Source organism: Hypomesus nipponensis, chromosome 24 (assembly GCF_054491055.1).
Source record: "Hypomesus nipponensis isolate SF chromosome 24, ASM5449105v1, whole genome shotgun sequence".
Classification (NCBI taxonomy): domain Eukaryota; kingdom Metazoa; phylum Chordata; class Actinopteri; order Osmeriformes; family Osmeridae; genus Hypomesus; species Hypomesus nipponensis.
Window position 1 is genome coordinate 8563468 of NC_140384.1, and position 14695 is coordinate 8578162.

Genomic DNA, 14695 nt, shown 5'->3' on the forward strand with positions numbered 1-14695 from the left:
TCTATGCCTCACTTCCCTCAGAATAATGTCTACTTATCATTGTAAACATTCGAATGCATTGTCAACATGTCATAATTTGTCATGTTTGTTTAATGCTTAACATGTCAATACCCTTCCACAGCTTCAGAGGAAACACTGAACAGAACTAGGCTACACTTGTGCAGAGTAGTCGTGTGTGTGTGTGCGTGTGTGTGTGTGCGTGTGCGTGTGTGTGTGTGTGTGTGTGTGTGTGTGTGTGTGTGTGTGTGTGTGTGTGTGTGTGTGTGTGTGTGTGTGTGTGTGTGGGTTTGAATAACACATCAGCTAGCATTTGTTCCCTGTAAACTTACCTGTTACCCACAATGCACTAGCAAGTATCTAAGGAAGTATTTTCAGTCAACAAACATGGCTGGTGCCTCAGAGAACAGGAACGTCCATGGGTGAGTTAGCTCTGTGATTCTGACAACCGCTTTGATGAACAGCTGCTGTATTTTCATGTAACTATGGATTCATGTGAATTTGTATAATATTTGTATTATATAATATTTGTATATTTGTATCATATTATTTATAATATATAATATTACATATAAATATAAATGATGACAGAAACGTCATCTGGTTTCGTAGAGCCCGTGATTACTAGAGCCCATCTCTAGCCATGTCAAGTCTTCTGTTTGGAGAGACCGAATTTTCCATCTCTGTGACCTACATAATTCAGTCAGAGCCGCTGCCATGCCCCCAAGTTCTCCAGGAGACATCCCATGATCCCAAAGCTTTATGTGATGCCATGGAAACAGGACATGAAAAACCAAAGACTGCTGATGAAGGTAAGTCAGAAGAATGGGTATGATATGGTGTGAATGATCATGTGACATGGCAACGGTGGACCGCTTCTCATTCTATACGTGCATCTATGTGTGTCTCTGTGTGTGTGTCTCTGTGTGTGTGTGTGTGTGTGTCAGAACGCTGGGCTAGTAGAGGTCCCCTGCGTGGACCAGGAGGAGAGTCTGTACTTGGAGGGCAGAGAGCGTCTGTGTCATGGTCAGGACAGGAAGGAGCTGTCAAACACTTCCTCCTTCACCCCCGGACAATCAGGAGCCACAGCCCTGAACGCGTCGCACCTCTCAAGGTACAACAGCTCTACTGTGACCTCACGGAACCTGTTCCAGCAGCCCTGACAACCAGGAACCAGGATTCAGCCTTGAGGAAAAGGCTGGTATCTTCCAGATGAAGACAAAACTTCTCCCAGTAAACTTTGAACACACTGTCATAAACCCTGTCTCTTTGGTTTTCATTACCCTCATGAGTGACTTTCATACACAGACACACATGGTCGCACACACACATGTTTTCATTCATGCTCACGTTGTCATCGATACTCACACAGAGCGAGGGAATTCTCTGCTCTGATCTTCTCTGTCATGGCAATGGTGACATCTAGTGTGTTATCCACTAGGGGGCAGTGCATGAGGACGAACAAAGTTTCATACAGTCCAGTTTAACTAATAACGTACACACAGACACAGTCATATCAAATGACTGACTTCTTTGTCACACTATCACACACCAATTATGGTATTCAATTGATTTGTAGTATTTAGCTGTTGGTTAAAATAGCTTGAACATAACTAGTTTTTGCCACGTTACAGTTGATAGTTTAGTTATTGTATTGTGATGGAGCCTCGACAGACATTGATACCCTGACGTCATATAACCTAACACTGCTTTTTTTATTCTATATTGTCAAAAGGTGTGATTCAAGAAAGCATTATCTTCAGCTTCACTGTCAATACAGTTGTTGTTTCAAACTGTCCTTCAGTGAAACAGTTCCCTAATAACACTAAATGATAGAATGATTGTTTGCCCTGGTTTGTGTTTCCTGTTGTACTCTGGTAGCCTGGGAGCGTCACACTGTGACAGACCTCTCTTGTTCTACATGCTAATGCTGCAGTGACTCTGACAACAATCGCTCACCATTGAACAGGTCTGAATATGAATGTGAGTATGGGAGAGAGGAGGGCTTAGAAGATCCCTTTGTTTTACTCCTCTGACACAGAGCCTTGGAACATCCTAAAACAACTTTGAAACATCTCTTATGTTCTAATTGTAGTTTTTGTGTGGAATGATGCCTACTATCCAACTCAGGGACAGTCAATGAATTCAGTGATGGTTATGAGTAGGGTAGGCCTACGCGACAGTGTGAAGTAGGCTACAAGTGTTAAACTGCTAAAATTAATAGATTTTGATCTAATAAACTGATTTAGAAGTCAAATTGATCAAATAATCCGAATTGACCCACCACATAAAAAGGCTTCATTATTCCCATCTAACTGTTCGTTTTAAGTTTATATTTTCACTAGCTCTCCCTGCTTATGATCACTTAAGTGGAGTGGCATGTCTGCGTTCCAAAGCATGCGCAATGACGCACCGGACAAATGGCCCCTGATGCCGCGACCTCTCGAGCCTCGAGTTGGCGGGGGACGTTCCCAGAGTAGTTGGCATCTCAGACCGCTCATTGTCCTCTGACTCTTCACACGGCAGCATAACCAAAGGGGACCAGAGGAGTAGAAATCGACTCAGTGTCCATTTCGCACATATTTGGCTTGTGTTCCCGCGCTCACAGAACACGCAGCTTGTATTGGGAAAAGGTGGATTAAATGGTATCTTTTGGGCATTTTGTTTGGATTTCACTTTGATTTCAATCCTTCGGCGGACATGTCAACGTCACCTGGACAGAAACCTGCGCTTAAGACCGCGGGGTCTGCGCAGAGCAGATTCCAGGTGGATGTAGTCACGGAAGCAGCATCCGCCGCAGTTGCAGAGAGAACGGCAACGGCGGCGGGCACAGATGGATCTACCGGGCCTGCTGGGGGCAAGGTACCGGCCGGGGCAGAAGAGGCCAAAGGACGGTTCCGGGTGGTAAACTTCTTGGACCCAGGTGGACTAGGCGGCGCGATGGACACGTCTGACATGATGCAGAACAGTGACACTGTCAGGAGCGAGAGCAGCATGCACTCATCCACGGGGGGCCACACTCATACCTCAGACACCCACTCCAACACATACTACATGAGGACGTTTGGCCACAACACCATCGACGCCATCCCCAACATCGATTTCTACCGTCAGACCGCTGCGACTCTGGGAGACAAGCTCATCCGGCCCACGCTGTCGGAGCTGCACGATGAGCTCGACAAGGTATGCTGTCTTCGTCATCTTCTGTGTTAAAGTACCAGTCCAGTAAGTTTACGGTTGAGATTTAAGGATAAGAATGTCCTTTTAAATTAGGGAAAAACATAAGTGATTCATGCCAATTAATGTTTGATTGTGAGTCATTTAAAATAATTTAAGTTGGTTATTCTATTGTGTATTGTAGGCCTCAATGGGAACTAAATCTGTGGAAGGTGGAGGTGTTCTCTCCTAACTCAGCCCCCACCCCGTCCATCTCCCTCCTCCCTCCTCCCTCCTCCCTCCTCCCTCCTCCCTCCTCCCATCCTTCATCCTCCCTCCTCGCTCCTCGCTCCTCCACGTCACCTGAAAGAAATATCTGAGATCTCCCCCAAGCTCTCCTCGGTTGTCCAGAATGACGTCAGGGGCATGACCCTCGCATTCTCCCAGACAAAGCTGCCTCTGACCCCTTCACCCACACAGCCACACCCCCTTCACGACCACGGCAACTCTGGGCCAATCACAGCCTGGGCTGCCACTAACAATGTTGTCCTGGTTCTCTTCCTGCCTTTGTCTTTGGTTCAGTGTCTACGTTTCTGAATCTCAGCAGCAATGCTGTCCAGTCATACCACATCATGTTCTTCACAGAACCATCAGGAGATGAAACCCTGTTGCCCTAAGCTATGGCCATTAGACCAAGAAGACATTGTTGTTGATCAATACCAGCTTGTGTCAAAAGATTTAACCAAATTCAAAACCAACACTTTAACAAAACATTTCTACGTCAGAGACACCATGCACCACACACACACACACACAAGAGAATGTAGTGCACGAGGGAGAGAGCCTAGAGCCAATCAAATGTCCCAACTAAGTGAACACTTGGACCAGACTAAGTCATTTGACTCAAAACGTAATATTTAACGGCTGCATCCTCCTCAGTTATATATATAAAAAAATGTTCCCGCCCCATTTAAAATGAAGCCTTGGCCCTGATCAGGTGTTGAATGTGAACGTGTACCCCCAGGAGCCGTTTGAGGAGAGCCAGACGGGCGTGGAGGAGGCCGCAGCGGCTGAGGTGGCAGCAGCCAAGGAGGCTAAGGAGGCCAAGGGGGGGACCATCAAGTTCGGCTGGGTCAAAGGGGTTCTGGTGAGTGGGATTCATATTAAGGTCCCATAGAGACAAAGATATGCAGCTACAGATCAGAGCTTTCATGTTTTCATTTGGCAGATGTTTTTATCCAAAGAGATGCAAAAGGGGGGATTTGAGCCTGCAACCTCTGCGGTCAAATGCTTTAACGCTGATCTCTAACCACTGAGTCATACCCAGCTGTCACTCGTCAAGCTACACCGTTTTGGAGGTCGTGCGTTACTCGTTTGTTGTGTGTTGCAGGTACGTTGCATGCTGAACATATGGGGAGTGATGCTCTTCATCCGGATGTCCTGGATCGTTGGTCAGGCTGGAATCGGTGGGTAAGCCTTCTGGACAGTGCAGGGTAGCTGGTGCATACTGTGCTGCAGATCCCTGTGTGGGGTTGTGGGCAGGGCTCGAAATTAACAGGTCAAGTTCAGTTTGGGACGGTTAGTTTTGCACTTTGGGACGGAAGTTTATTTGCGAGCCCTGCAATAGAGTACAGTAGAGTCCTCAACTAGTACTCATCAATGACAGCATCACTGTATGGCTTTATAAATGGCCAGACTGTAATATACAGCGGGGGAACCCCTTTCCTCAGGCCCCCAGGGAAATCTGTTCCCCCAGGGAAATCTGTTTCTCCAGTGGTCTCAGTGTAAAAGACTGATGTATAGATGAAACTTGTTATACATAATGATCACAGTAGCGTATATCTATACATCAGTCTTTTACACTGGGAACATATTTCCCTGGACATTTTTGTGATTTATTTTCCGTCAAACATTTTTTCAGCCTTTTTTTCAACAGTTTTTTTTTTTGAAAAAAAAATTCAAACCTTTAGGAACGTTTTTACTACAGCCACACCAAGAATTGTGCCAGCCCCACCATGAAACAAGCAAGAACATTGTGTATTCTATTGTGTATGTATTCACTTTCAAATTCAGACATTCAACTGAGCCACGACTGTATGGTTTACTTATGAAGGTCAAAATGCAAAAACACATTTACATTTTGGGACAGGTCAAGTTCAGTTTGGGATGGTTCATTTTGCACGGCACTGGGACAGTGAGGAAAAAAGTTGTTTGCGAGCCTTGGTTGTAGGGTTCATGGGGTTGTGAGGTCACAGGCAGGATGACGTTCTTACCAGCTGACCCATGTTCCTGTTCCTCTGTCAGGTCTCACATGTGCCATCATCCTCATGGCAACGGTAGTCACCACCATCACCGGCCTCTCCACCTCTGCCATAGCAACCAACGGCTTCGTGAGAGGAGGTGAGCAGAACTACTGAGAGACACAAGCTTTTAGCAAGATGGAATCAGGGGATGCAGTCCTTTTATCGTTTAAATGATAGTTTTAGGGCTTTTGGCTTATGTCTTGAATAGTCTAATTCACGAGGGTGCATTGAATCTTGCTTCCTTGTGAAAAACGGGATTCTTGAGTCGTGTAATGTCTCTCGTCTACCAGGGGGGGCGTACTACCTGATCTCCAGGAGTCTGGGGCCAGAGTTCGGAGGCTCGATCGGCCTGATCTTCTCCTTTGCCAACGCTGTGGCCGTGGCCATGTACGTGGTCGGCTTTGCTGAGACAGTCGTGGAGATGCTGAACGTAAGAAAGAGATGTACTCTTTGCGGTGGCATGGTAGCTCACTGTGTTAGTGTGCGTTCCTTTAAGGGCCTGGGTTCCACAGGGGCCAGGGTTTACACTGGCTCGGGCCAATTCCTGCATGTCTTCCACCTCTCTCTCTCCATCTGTCCAATTAATTAAGGGAAAAGCAATAGCAATATTTTATTCCAACATGTCTGAATTCACTCCTATTTGTGGATCTTTGAAGTCATTCATCCATCCACTCATTCATCCATCCATGAGAGCGTTCCCTCTCAGTCACTGCGAGGCGTGCTGACCGCTTCCTGTGACCCTCCTGACTGCTTCCTGTGACCCTCCTGACCGCTTCCTGTGACCCTCCTAACCGCTTCCTGTGACCCTCCTGACCGCTTCCTGTGACCCTCCTGACCGCTTCCTGTGACCCTCCTAACCGCTTCCTGTGACCCTCCTGACTGCTTCCTGTGACCCTCCTGACTGCTTCCTGTGACCCTCCTGACCGCTTCCTGTGACCCTCCTGACCGCTTCCTGTGACCCTTCTGACCGCTTCCTGTGACCCTCCTGACTGCTTCCTGTGACCTTCCTGACCGCTTCCTGTGACCTTCCTGACCGCTTCCTGTGACCCTCCCTGGCAGGACATCGACGCCTTGATGACGGACGAGCTGAACGACATCCGCATCGTGGGCACGCTGACCGTCATCCTGCTGCTGGGCATCTCCGTGGCGGGGATGGAGTGGGAGGCCAAGGTGAGAGACCACCGGGAAGGAGGCTGCCACACGCCTTCTGCCAGTCAGGGATTACAGACACCTGCCACTCATTACAGCTTCACGGTGAAATGCTGCGAAATGTGTCGTGGAGGAACATGGGGTCAGAGGGAGAAGCCTTTGGGGGGGGAATGCTTTATCAATCCATTGGTTGATTGATTGATTTATTGGTTGATTGATTGGTTGATTGATCACCCCTCCAGGCTCAGATTGTGCTCCTGGTCATCCTGCTTGGCGCCATTGCCAACTACTTCATAGGAACCTGCATCCCAATGGAGGCAAAGGAGCCCAAGGGCTTCTTCGGTTACAAAGGTTCGACATCTCAATCAACAAGACATCCTCCCCCAACTGCATCTCCTCCTCTTCATCCCTCTCTCTCTCCTCCTCTCCATCCGTGGCCTCTCCGCAGCTGCCATCATGATGGAGAACATGGGTCCAGATTTCCGTGACGACGAGACCTTCTTCTCTGTGTTTGCCATCTTCTTCCCCGCGGCCACAGGCATCCTGGCAGGAGCCAACATCTCTGGAGACCTCACTGTAAGAACATGCTCACATGACGACGTCATGTGACGTCCAGAAACCCAGTCATCTCACTGTTACTATGACGTTTTATTCATTTAGCAGACGCTTTCATCCAAAGCAAAATACAAACAGTGATTATAGGTTTAGTACAGCAGAAAAAAAGGTGATTATTAGGCACAGTGCTAAGTAATCACATCTCAGCTACTAGGCAAGGTGAACAACAAATATACCTTAACTACAGCGCAACAATAACATCCCAACCAACCGATTACATAGCACAAGTGTGAACCTAACGGAAACCTTGCTAACCATGAACACCCATCTTCAAACCATCCGTGTAGAGCCCTTCACACAATGTCAGTTCTGTTCTACTAGGATCCCCAGTCAGCCATCCCCAAAGGCACTCTCCTGGCCATCCTCATCACGGGCTTGACCTACCTGGCGGTCACCGTCTCTACAGGTGAGCTGGGTTTGAACAGATCCACGTTTTCAACACTGCTGATGGATGGAAGTTCAGGAATCCCCAGGCCCACGCGCGGCTCCACTATCGGTTCACCTCACAGAGCATCATCTAAAAACCGTTTCCTGATTGGTCGCCCGCAGGCTCCTGCATCGTTAGGGATGCCACCGGTGACCATAACGACACCATGGTGATGGTGAGTAGCGAGAACTGCACGGACGCCGCATGCACGCTGGGATACGACTTCTCCATCTGCAAGGAGGGCGGCTGCAAGTTCGGCCTGCAGAACGACTTCCAGGTCAGTGTGAAGGGCGACCTGAGTTGAAATACACGCTAGCTTAACCAAACAGCTTACCAAATCCTCAAAACACAAAACTCTCCAATGACTGTAAAGTTGAGTTAGCTAAGGGATGTTAGATATTGTAACATCCAGCGTGAGATCTGGCGACTTTGTTTGAGACGCGCGGGGAGTTTCCATAGGGTTCACGAACCATCCATCCCTCATCCTTCGCTTCTCCATTTTCCTTCCTGTCTCCCTCCATCTTTTGTCTGATGACAGCTTGGAGAGAGAGAGAGGGGGGGGTCGGTCAGGCTGGGCTGGGCTGAAACAAAGCCAGCCACACAACACAGCCTGAGTTGTTTGCAGTCACAAGGCTCTGGATGGGTCTGACCGTGAATGAGAGCATTGACCTGTCCTCCAATCCCTGTGTGTGGTATAGTCACACACAGACACACACGCACCCCTCGCTGTAACACTGATACCACAGCGCGTAGCGGTGCAGGGCTGCCCCATGCCACAGCCCAGTACTGGCAGGGCTAAACCGACACACGTCCACCAGCCTGATAGGGAAACAGGCATGGGGATAGACAATGCTCCTAGTCTTCAATCACTGATCCATACATATTCACCGATCCATGCTTACGTTAAATAAAGGTCCTTACAACAAATCTAGTTTTATTTGTTGAGCTCTTTTTAAAAGCAATGTCACAGAGGGCTTCACAGATGCTCATCGATCAGCATCTATGACCTCAACACACTAGTGTCAACACATGGAAAGCCCTTTCCACTAACTTCTTCTCTTTAACATGCCGCTGCACCATGAAGCCGTTGTAATGATGCTGGTGTGGCTGTTCCGCGTACTAACGACCTAACGCAGGGACGGTATGTAACATGGCTCACACGCAACACCTCCACCTAACATGGTCACATGGTCATCAGTTTGTTATGCTGTTCGCAACTGTGATGCGGGTTGTAAAGAGAGGGAGTGTGTGTGTGTGTGTGTGTGTGTTGCCTAGGTGATGAGTCTAGTGTCTGGGTTTGGACCTCTGATCACAGCAGGGATCTTCTCAGCCACGCTGTCCTCGGCTCTCGCCTCACTTGTCAGTGCACCTAAAGTCTTCCAGGTCTGGATCCGACACACATACACACACTCACAAACACATCATTTATCTCGTGGCCAACATGAGTGAGCTACTTAAAGTGTATGTGTGCGTCTGTGTGTGCGTCTGTGTGTGCGTGTGTGTGTGCGTCTGTGTGTGTGTGTGTGTGCGTGTGCATGCAGGCCTTGTGTAAGGACAACATCTATCCGGGTCTCGGCGTGTTCGCTAAGGGTTACGGGAAGAACAACGAACCCCTGAGAGGCTACGTCCTCACCTTCTGCATCGGCCTCGCCTTCATCCTCATTGGTGCGTTTACTGGCCAATCACTGTTCAGCAAAGATCCAGAAAGATCCACCTTTTCTGCTTTGCTTGTGAGATAGAAGCCAGTTCTGCCAAGTCATGAATACATTACATGAGTAGATAAGTAGGACAGATAAAAAGCACAGAAATAAATAGATAAAAATAGTACAGGTATAGTGGGTAGGGGGAAAAAGTTAAATAGCTGACGTTTACACACAGCAACTGGAGTTCTGAATGTGTGTTTCCTCTCCTTGTAGCTGAGCTGAACATCATCGCGCCCATCATCTCCAACTTCTTCCTGGCCTCCTACGCTCTCATCAACTTCTCGGTGTTTCATGCCTCATTGGCCAACTCTCCTGGTGAGGCTCTCTGATTGGCTGACACCGTCTTGGGACCGTTCGTAGTCATGATTTGCTATCAATGCAAAAGCGTTGCGGGGTACCAATCAATTCCCGTGACCCTCTACAGGGTGGCGTCCCAGCTTCAAGTACTTCAACAAGTGGGTGTCGCTGGCGGGCGCTGTGTTGTGCTGTGTCGTCATGTTTGTAATCAACTGGTGGGCGGCCCTGGTCACCAACGTCATCGTCCTGGCTCTGTACGTTTACGTCAGCTACAAGAAACCCGGTAAACCAAATGTTCTACGTAGCTCGTTAGAATGTATATGAGAGAACCGGAGTGTAATTTGTTGTAATAGCATAATCCTGCGAGATGGTTGTGGGTAAAGCTCAGAGATGGAGCGTTTGAGGGACGGTTAAAAGGTCACAGCTTTGAATCCTTCTCTGTATGTCGAGGTGTATAGAAAACATCTGCTAAATGAACACTAATATACGGAGATGATCTTGATCATGTGAACTGTTACTGTTGTTGTGTAACAGATATACAGCTTACTTCATAGCTGTGGTCTCCAGTAGTGTTAACTAGTGTTTGTTCTTCTCTGCTACAAGATGTGAACTGGGGCTCGTCAACCCAAGCTCTGATCTACAACCAGGCCCTGACTCACTGTCTGCACCTCACTGGAGTGGAGGACCACGTCAAGAATTTCAGGTTCCGCTCTATTGACAAAAACTCACATCAGCGCTGGCATCTCCGCTGCATTCTAAACCATCATGAACACGAGAAATTCAGCTGACGTCAGTAAACATTCTAGAATGATCTAGAGTCAGCTCCAGAGTCAGTGAAAGTTCTAGAATGTCAAGGCTTAGGAACAACCTCTCCTTTCCTGACTCCTCCCCCAGGCCTCAGTGTCTGGTGATGACGGGCTACCCCAATGCCCGGCCCGCCATGCTCCACCTCGTTCATGCCTTCACCAAGAACATCGGCCTCATGATCTGTGGTCACGTCCGAACGGTTTGTAACAGACCCAGAACGACCACAATCCCACAGCGACAGCATACCACACAAACAAGCATAGATAGATCAATCCCACAAGACTGCTGTGTAACCTTACCCACTTGAGGAAGCGCTTGTGATCGCTTGGTGATGATTGTCCTTTTAGGCTTCCCGTAGGCCGAACTTCAAAGAGATGTCGCACGACCATGCTCGCTACCAGCGCTGGCTTCTGAAGAAGAACATCAAAGCCTTCTATACACCTGTGTTTGCTGAAAGCCTCAGACATGGAGCACAGTACCTTCTACAGGTAACCTTAAAGGAGACTCAGGGCTTGGCTGTTGTAGCATCAAACGCCTGAGGTACAGTAGGCAGCAGCGGAACTGTACCCACATGTGCTGTAGTGCAACAACTGATACTTAAACAAGGTTTATTCCAGTACACGGCTATTATACTTGGTGAGGCACTGTAACTACGTTGGTACTCGATCCATCAAACATCCCAAAACACCTTGTTTGTGCATCTGTTGAGTTCGGGCTTTGGTGATCCCTTGAACTTCCATTCTTCTGAGACTTTTCACAAACCTCAACACGCCACACAAAACGTGTTTAATTCCCTTTTTTTGACTGACTCAAATGTGATCCAGCGAATGTGAAGTTTCCCACGTCTGTGTTCCTCTGCGCCAGGCTACAGGCCTGGGCCGTCTGAAGCCCAACACGCTGGTCCTGGGCTTCAAGAACAACTGGAGCGAAGGGGAGATGAGGGACATGGAGATGTACATTAACACCATACAGTAAGCACAGACAGACACAGACACAACAGGCCGTGTCAACTATTCTCCCCGAGAAGAAGAAAGGAAAGAATAGAAACTTTCACACATTCACATACTGTATGTGAGCATTGCCTAATTCACACGTTCACCCAAAAAAAAACGGTACGTTCTCAAAATAAACCATTGAACTGGCGTGTTTGTGTTGCAGTGATGCGTTTGACCTTCAGTACGGTGTGGTCCTCATCCGACTGCAGGAGGGGCTGGACATCTCTCACATCCCGGGTCAGGGTGGGTACCCTCTCTCCAGTTCACACTGCCCAAATAAACACCAACAAACACCAACAGCCAGCAGTTGTTGTGTTATTTTGGTTTGGTGTGGTTTACCTGTTGGCGTTTGTTGGGGCAGGGTGAAAATGGCAGTTATCTTTCCAAACATTCTAAACCAAACCCAACAGTGGAAACCTACACCCTTGTGTGTGTCTATAAAGGACCAATCGATGCACCTGACGTATATGTGTGTTGTGTATGCCTGCCCTTCTCCGCAGACGATCTCCTGTCCTCCAATGAGAAGCCCCCGCTGGGGACGAAGGATGTCGTGTTGTCGGTCACTATGGAGAAGGACTCTGACATTGACTCTTTCCCATCCAAGACCGCTGGCACCCAGATCTGGCCGCTCATTCTTCTAGGTGAGTCCAGGGGAAGTCTACACACTCCCAGCCTTGGCAGCACAAGGCTTTATCTCGACCCAGGACACGAGCTCAAATGGTTGAGATATCATCAACTTGAAACAGGACACGAGGCCTAGATGGTGGGGATATCATCGTTGATCTATAGCTGCACTTCATCCGTCTTTTTAACAGAGACAAAGAGCGCCCCCTCGCCCCTGAGCCTGACAGACCAGCGCCTCCTAGAGGCCAGCGGGCAGTTCAAGAAGAAACAAAGCAAAGGAACCATCGACGTCTGGTGGCTGTTTGACGACGGAGGTATGTGACTGACGTGAATAGCATGCTATCGTTGTGCATTTAAAAAGGTTAATAATGTATGTAAATACTTTGAGATGAGATATGTAATGTTAGAATTAGGTATGGATGACTGTCATCATGAGAACAGAACTGTCTGTTCTGATCTGGGCATCGGTGAAGCCCACATTGCTTGTGAACGGGGCTTAAACAAATCAAATCAGATGATGATTTTACTTTATTTTGAACGTGTGCAGGTCTGACACTGCTTATTCCATACCTGTTGACCAATAAGAAGAAGTGGAAGGACTGTAAGATTCGCCTGTTCATTGGTGGAAAGATTAACCGCATCGACCGTGATCGCAGAGCGTGAGTGAAGATTCGAACTTTGATGACCAGTTAGTTGACAACGTTCACGGTTGGGATTCAATCAACCAGATAGTGTTGCAGTTGCTCATTTTATAATGGTCAAATAGGTCGAATATCAGTTAACTATTGTGAAAACTAGTTAGAAGACTAGAAGATGGTAAGTTCTAATTCTTCTTTTCTCCTTGACCCCCAACAGAATGGCCGCTCTGCTAACCAAGTTTAGGATCGACTTCTCGGACATAAACGTGTTGGGAGACATCAACACTAAGCCAAAAAAACACAAGTAAGGCTTGTTCTGTCGGGACGACAAGATGACCAAGTCATGACAATTAGAATTTGATGATGAGACATTGAGACGTGTGTGTGTGTGTGTGTGTGTCAGTGTGCTGAGCTTCGGGGAGATGGTGGATCCATTCAGGCTGAGAGAGGAGGATATGGAGCAGGAGGCAGCAGAGAGACTAAAGGCCCAGGAGCCATGGAGGATTACCGACAACGAGCTGGAACTATACAAAGCCAAGGTTTACATCTGGAAGCACACACACACACACATCACACACACACACCACACACATCACACACAGACACCACACACACTCAGCACCAATGTCTGGTTAGAGCAAGCCTAAATAAAGCATGAGATAAAATAATATGGGGTGGATTATACTATGCCCGTTTATCAACTCATAAACAGGAGCTCTTTAGGCCCAGTGAATATACTCATACATGAAAAGTGAAGGAGTCTTGCTCATGAGATAGTCTGAGGGTTTGTATTCTGTTTCACAGACCAACAGACAGATACGATTGAATGAACTGCTCAAGGAATATTCCAGCACAGCTAAACTCATTGTTATGTAAGTACTGTCATGAAAACGTATTTTCTTGTATAAATTAAAGGGCATAGATTTGTTGCATCAGCGTTGACTTGCTTTTCTGTTAGTCTCTGTCTCGCTGTCTCTCTTTCCGTCTATCTCTCTCCCTGTCTGTCTATCTGTCGGTCTCTCTGTATGTCTGCCTGTCTGTGTGACTACCTGCCTGTCTTTCTGTCTACACCCAGGAGCATGCCGTTGGCCAGGAAGGGTACCGTGTCCAGTGCTTTGTACATGTGCTGGCTGGAGACCCTGTCTAAAGACCTGCCTCCTCTCCTTCTTGTCCGAGGCAACCACCAGAGCGTCCTCACCTTCTACTCGTAACGCACCTGGTGTCTCTCACACACACACGCTAATCTTCCCTCAAGGAACATCGCTTCAAGTCTAGGGAGGTGCTGATTGGATGGGACCAAACTCAGCTGTGAAAGAAAACAAGTTAAATTCTGATGTGTATTTTGTTCAATTTTGTCCAGTACTAATGTTTAAATGAAGAACTGTACCATTTGGGATTTTATGTAACATTACACTTGAATGATTGTTTTTTTAATCCGAGGGGCTAACTTTACAGAATAATCGTATTTCTCGGGGCTTAAAGGACAGTGTTTCATCCTGTGTTATGTTGTAAATGTGTCCAATGTGTACAACAGCACTACACATCAATAATTGCATGCGGTGAGGTAAGTTTGAATGTATGTTTATTAACAAGGCAATAAAATGGCTGCCTGTCACTGATAATTGTAATAAATCTATTGGATGACAAGTGCTTTATCAGTAGCCTGATGGCCTCTGCCAGGATGAATCTAGAGCGTGCTTGAAATACACTTGATATTAACAAGCTTCTACGTTTCGTGAAATTTTTCTATATTTTAGTAATTTATTAATGTTTTTCTTTTAGAATGGAAAATGTTTGAATATGTTTCTGTTGTCTTTAAATGGTACATGGAAAAGCATTTACTGTATTCTTCTTTAACCTGATTTTGTACATTGTGAAATTAAACTTGTGAAAATAAACCTCATATTTGAGATGTATTGCATAAAATCTGTACAAAGATAACCGTAGACCACACAAACGCAAGCGTAATCTGATTTTGACGTCG

At 47.1% G+C, this 14695-nt stretch overlaps 2 protein-coding genes across 2 annotated transcripts; both read left to right on the forward strand.

Annotated features, from left to right (window-relative positions):
- Nucleotides 1-99: 99 nt before the first annotated feature.
- LOC146233056 (sperm-associated microtubule inner protein 10-like) lies at nucleotides 100-1245 on the forward strand. Its single transcript, XM_084690710.1, has 3 exons — nucleotides 100-419; nucleotides 701-809; nucleotides 945-1245. The coding sequence occupies exons 1-3, from the start codon at nucleotides 385-387 to the stop codon at nucleotides 1158-1160; spliced, it is 360 nt and encodes a 119-aa protein (XP_084546836.1). The 5' UTR covers nucleotides 100-384; the 3' UTR covers nucleotides 1161-1245.
- Nucleotides 1246-2518: 1273 nt separating this feature from the next.
- Nucleotides 2519-14621, forward strand: slc12a2l (solute carrier family 12 member 2-like). Its single transcript, XM_084690555.1, has 26 exons — nucleotides 2519-3180; nucleotides 4178-4300; nucleotides 4544-4619; nucleotides 5458-5553; nucleotides 5747-5886; nucleotides 6516-6626; nucleotides 6848-6956; nucleotides 7054-7181; nucleotides 7542-7626; nucleotides 7770-7924; nucleotides 8923-9030; nucleotides 9189-9312; nucleotides 9564-9665; nucleotides 9775-9930; nucleotides 10251-10350; nucleotides 10542-10653; nucleotides 10802-10942; nucleotides 11319-11425; nucleotides 11613-11692; nucleotides 11950-12090; nucleotides 12265-12387; nucleotides 12621-12732; nucleotides 12929-13015; nucleotides 13115-13250; nucleotides 13516-13583; nucleotides 13787-14621. The coding sequence occupies exons 1-26, from the start codon at nucleotides 2698-2700 to the stop codon at nucleotides 13920-13922; spliced, it is 3339 nt and encodes a 1112-aa protein (XP_084546681.1). The 5' UTR covers nucleotides 2519-2697; the 3' UTR covers nucleotides 13923-14621.
- Nucleotides 14622-14695: the final 74 nt, after the last annotated feature.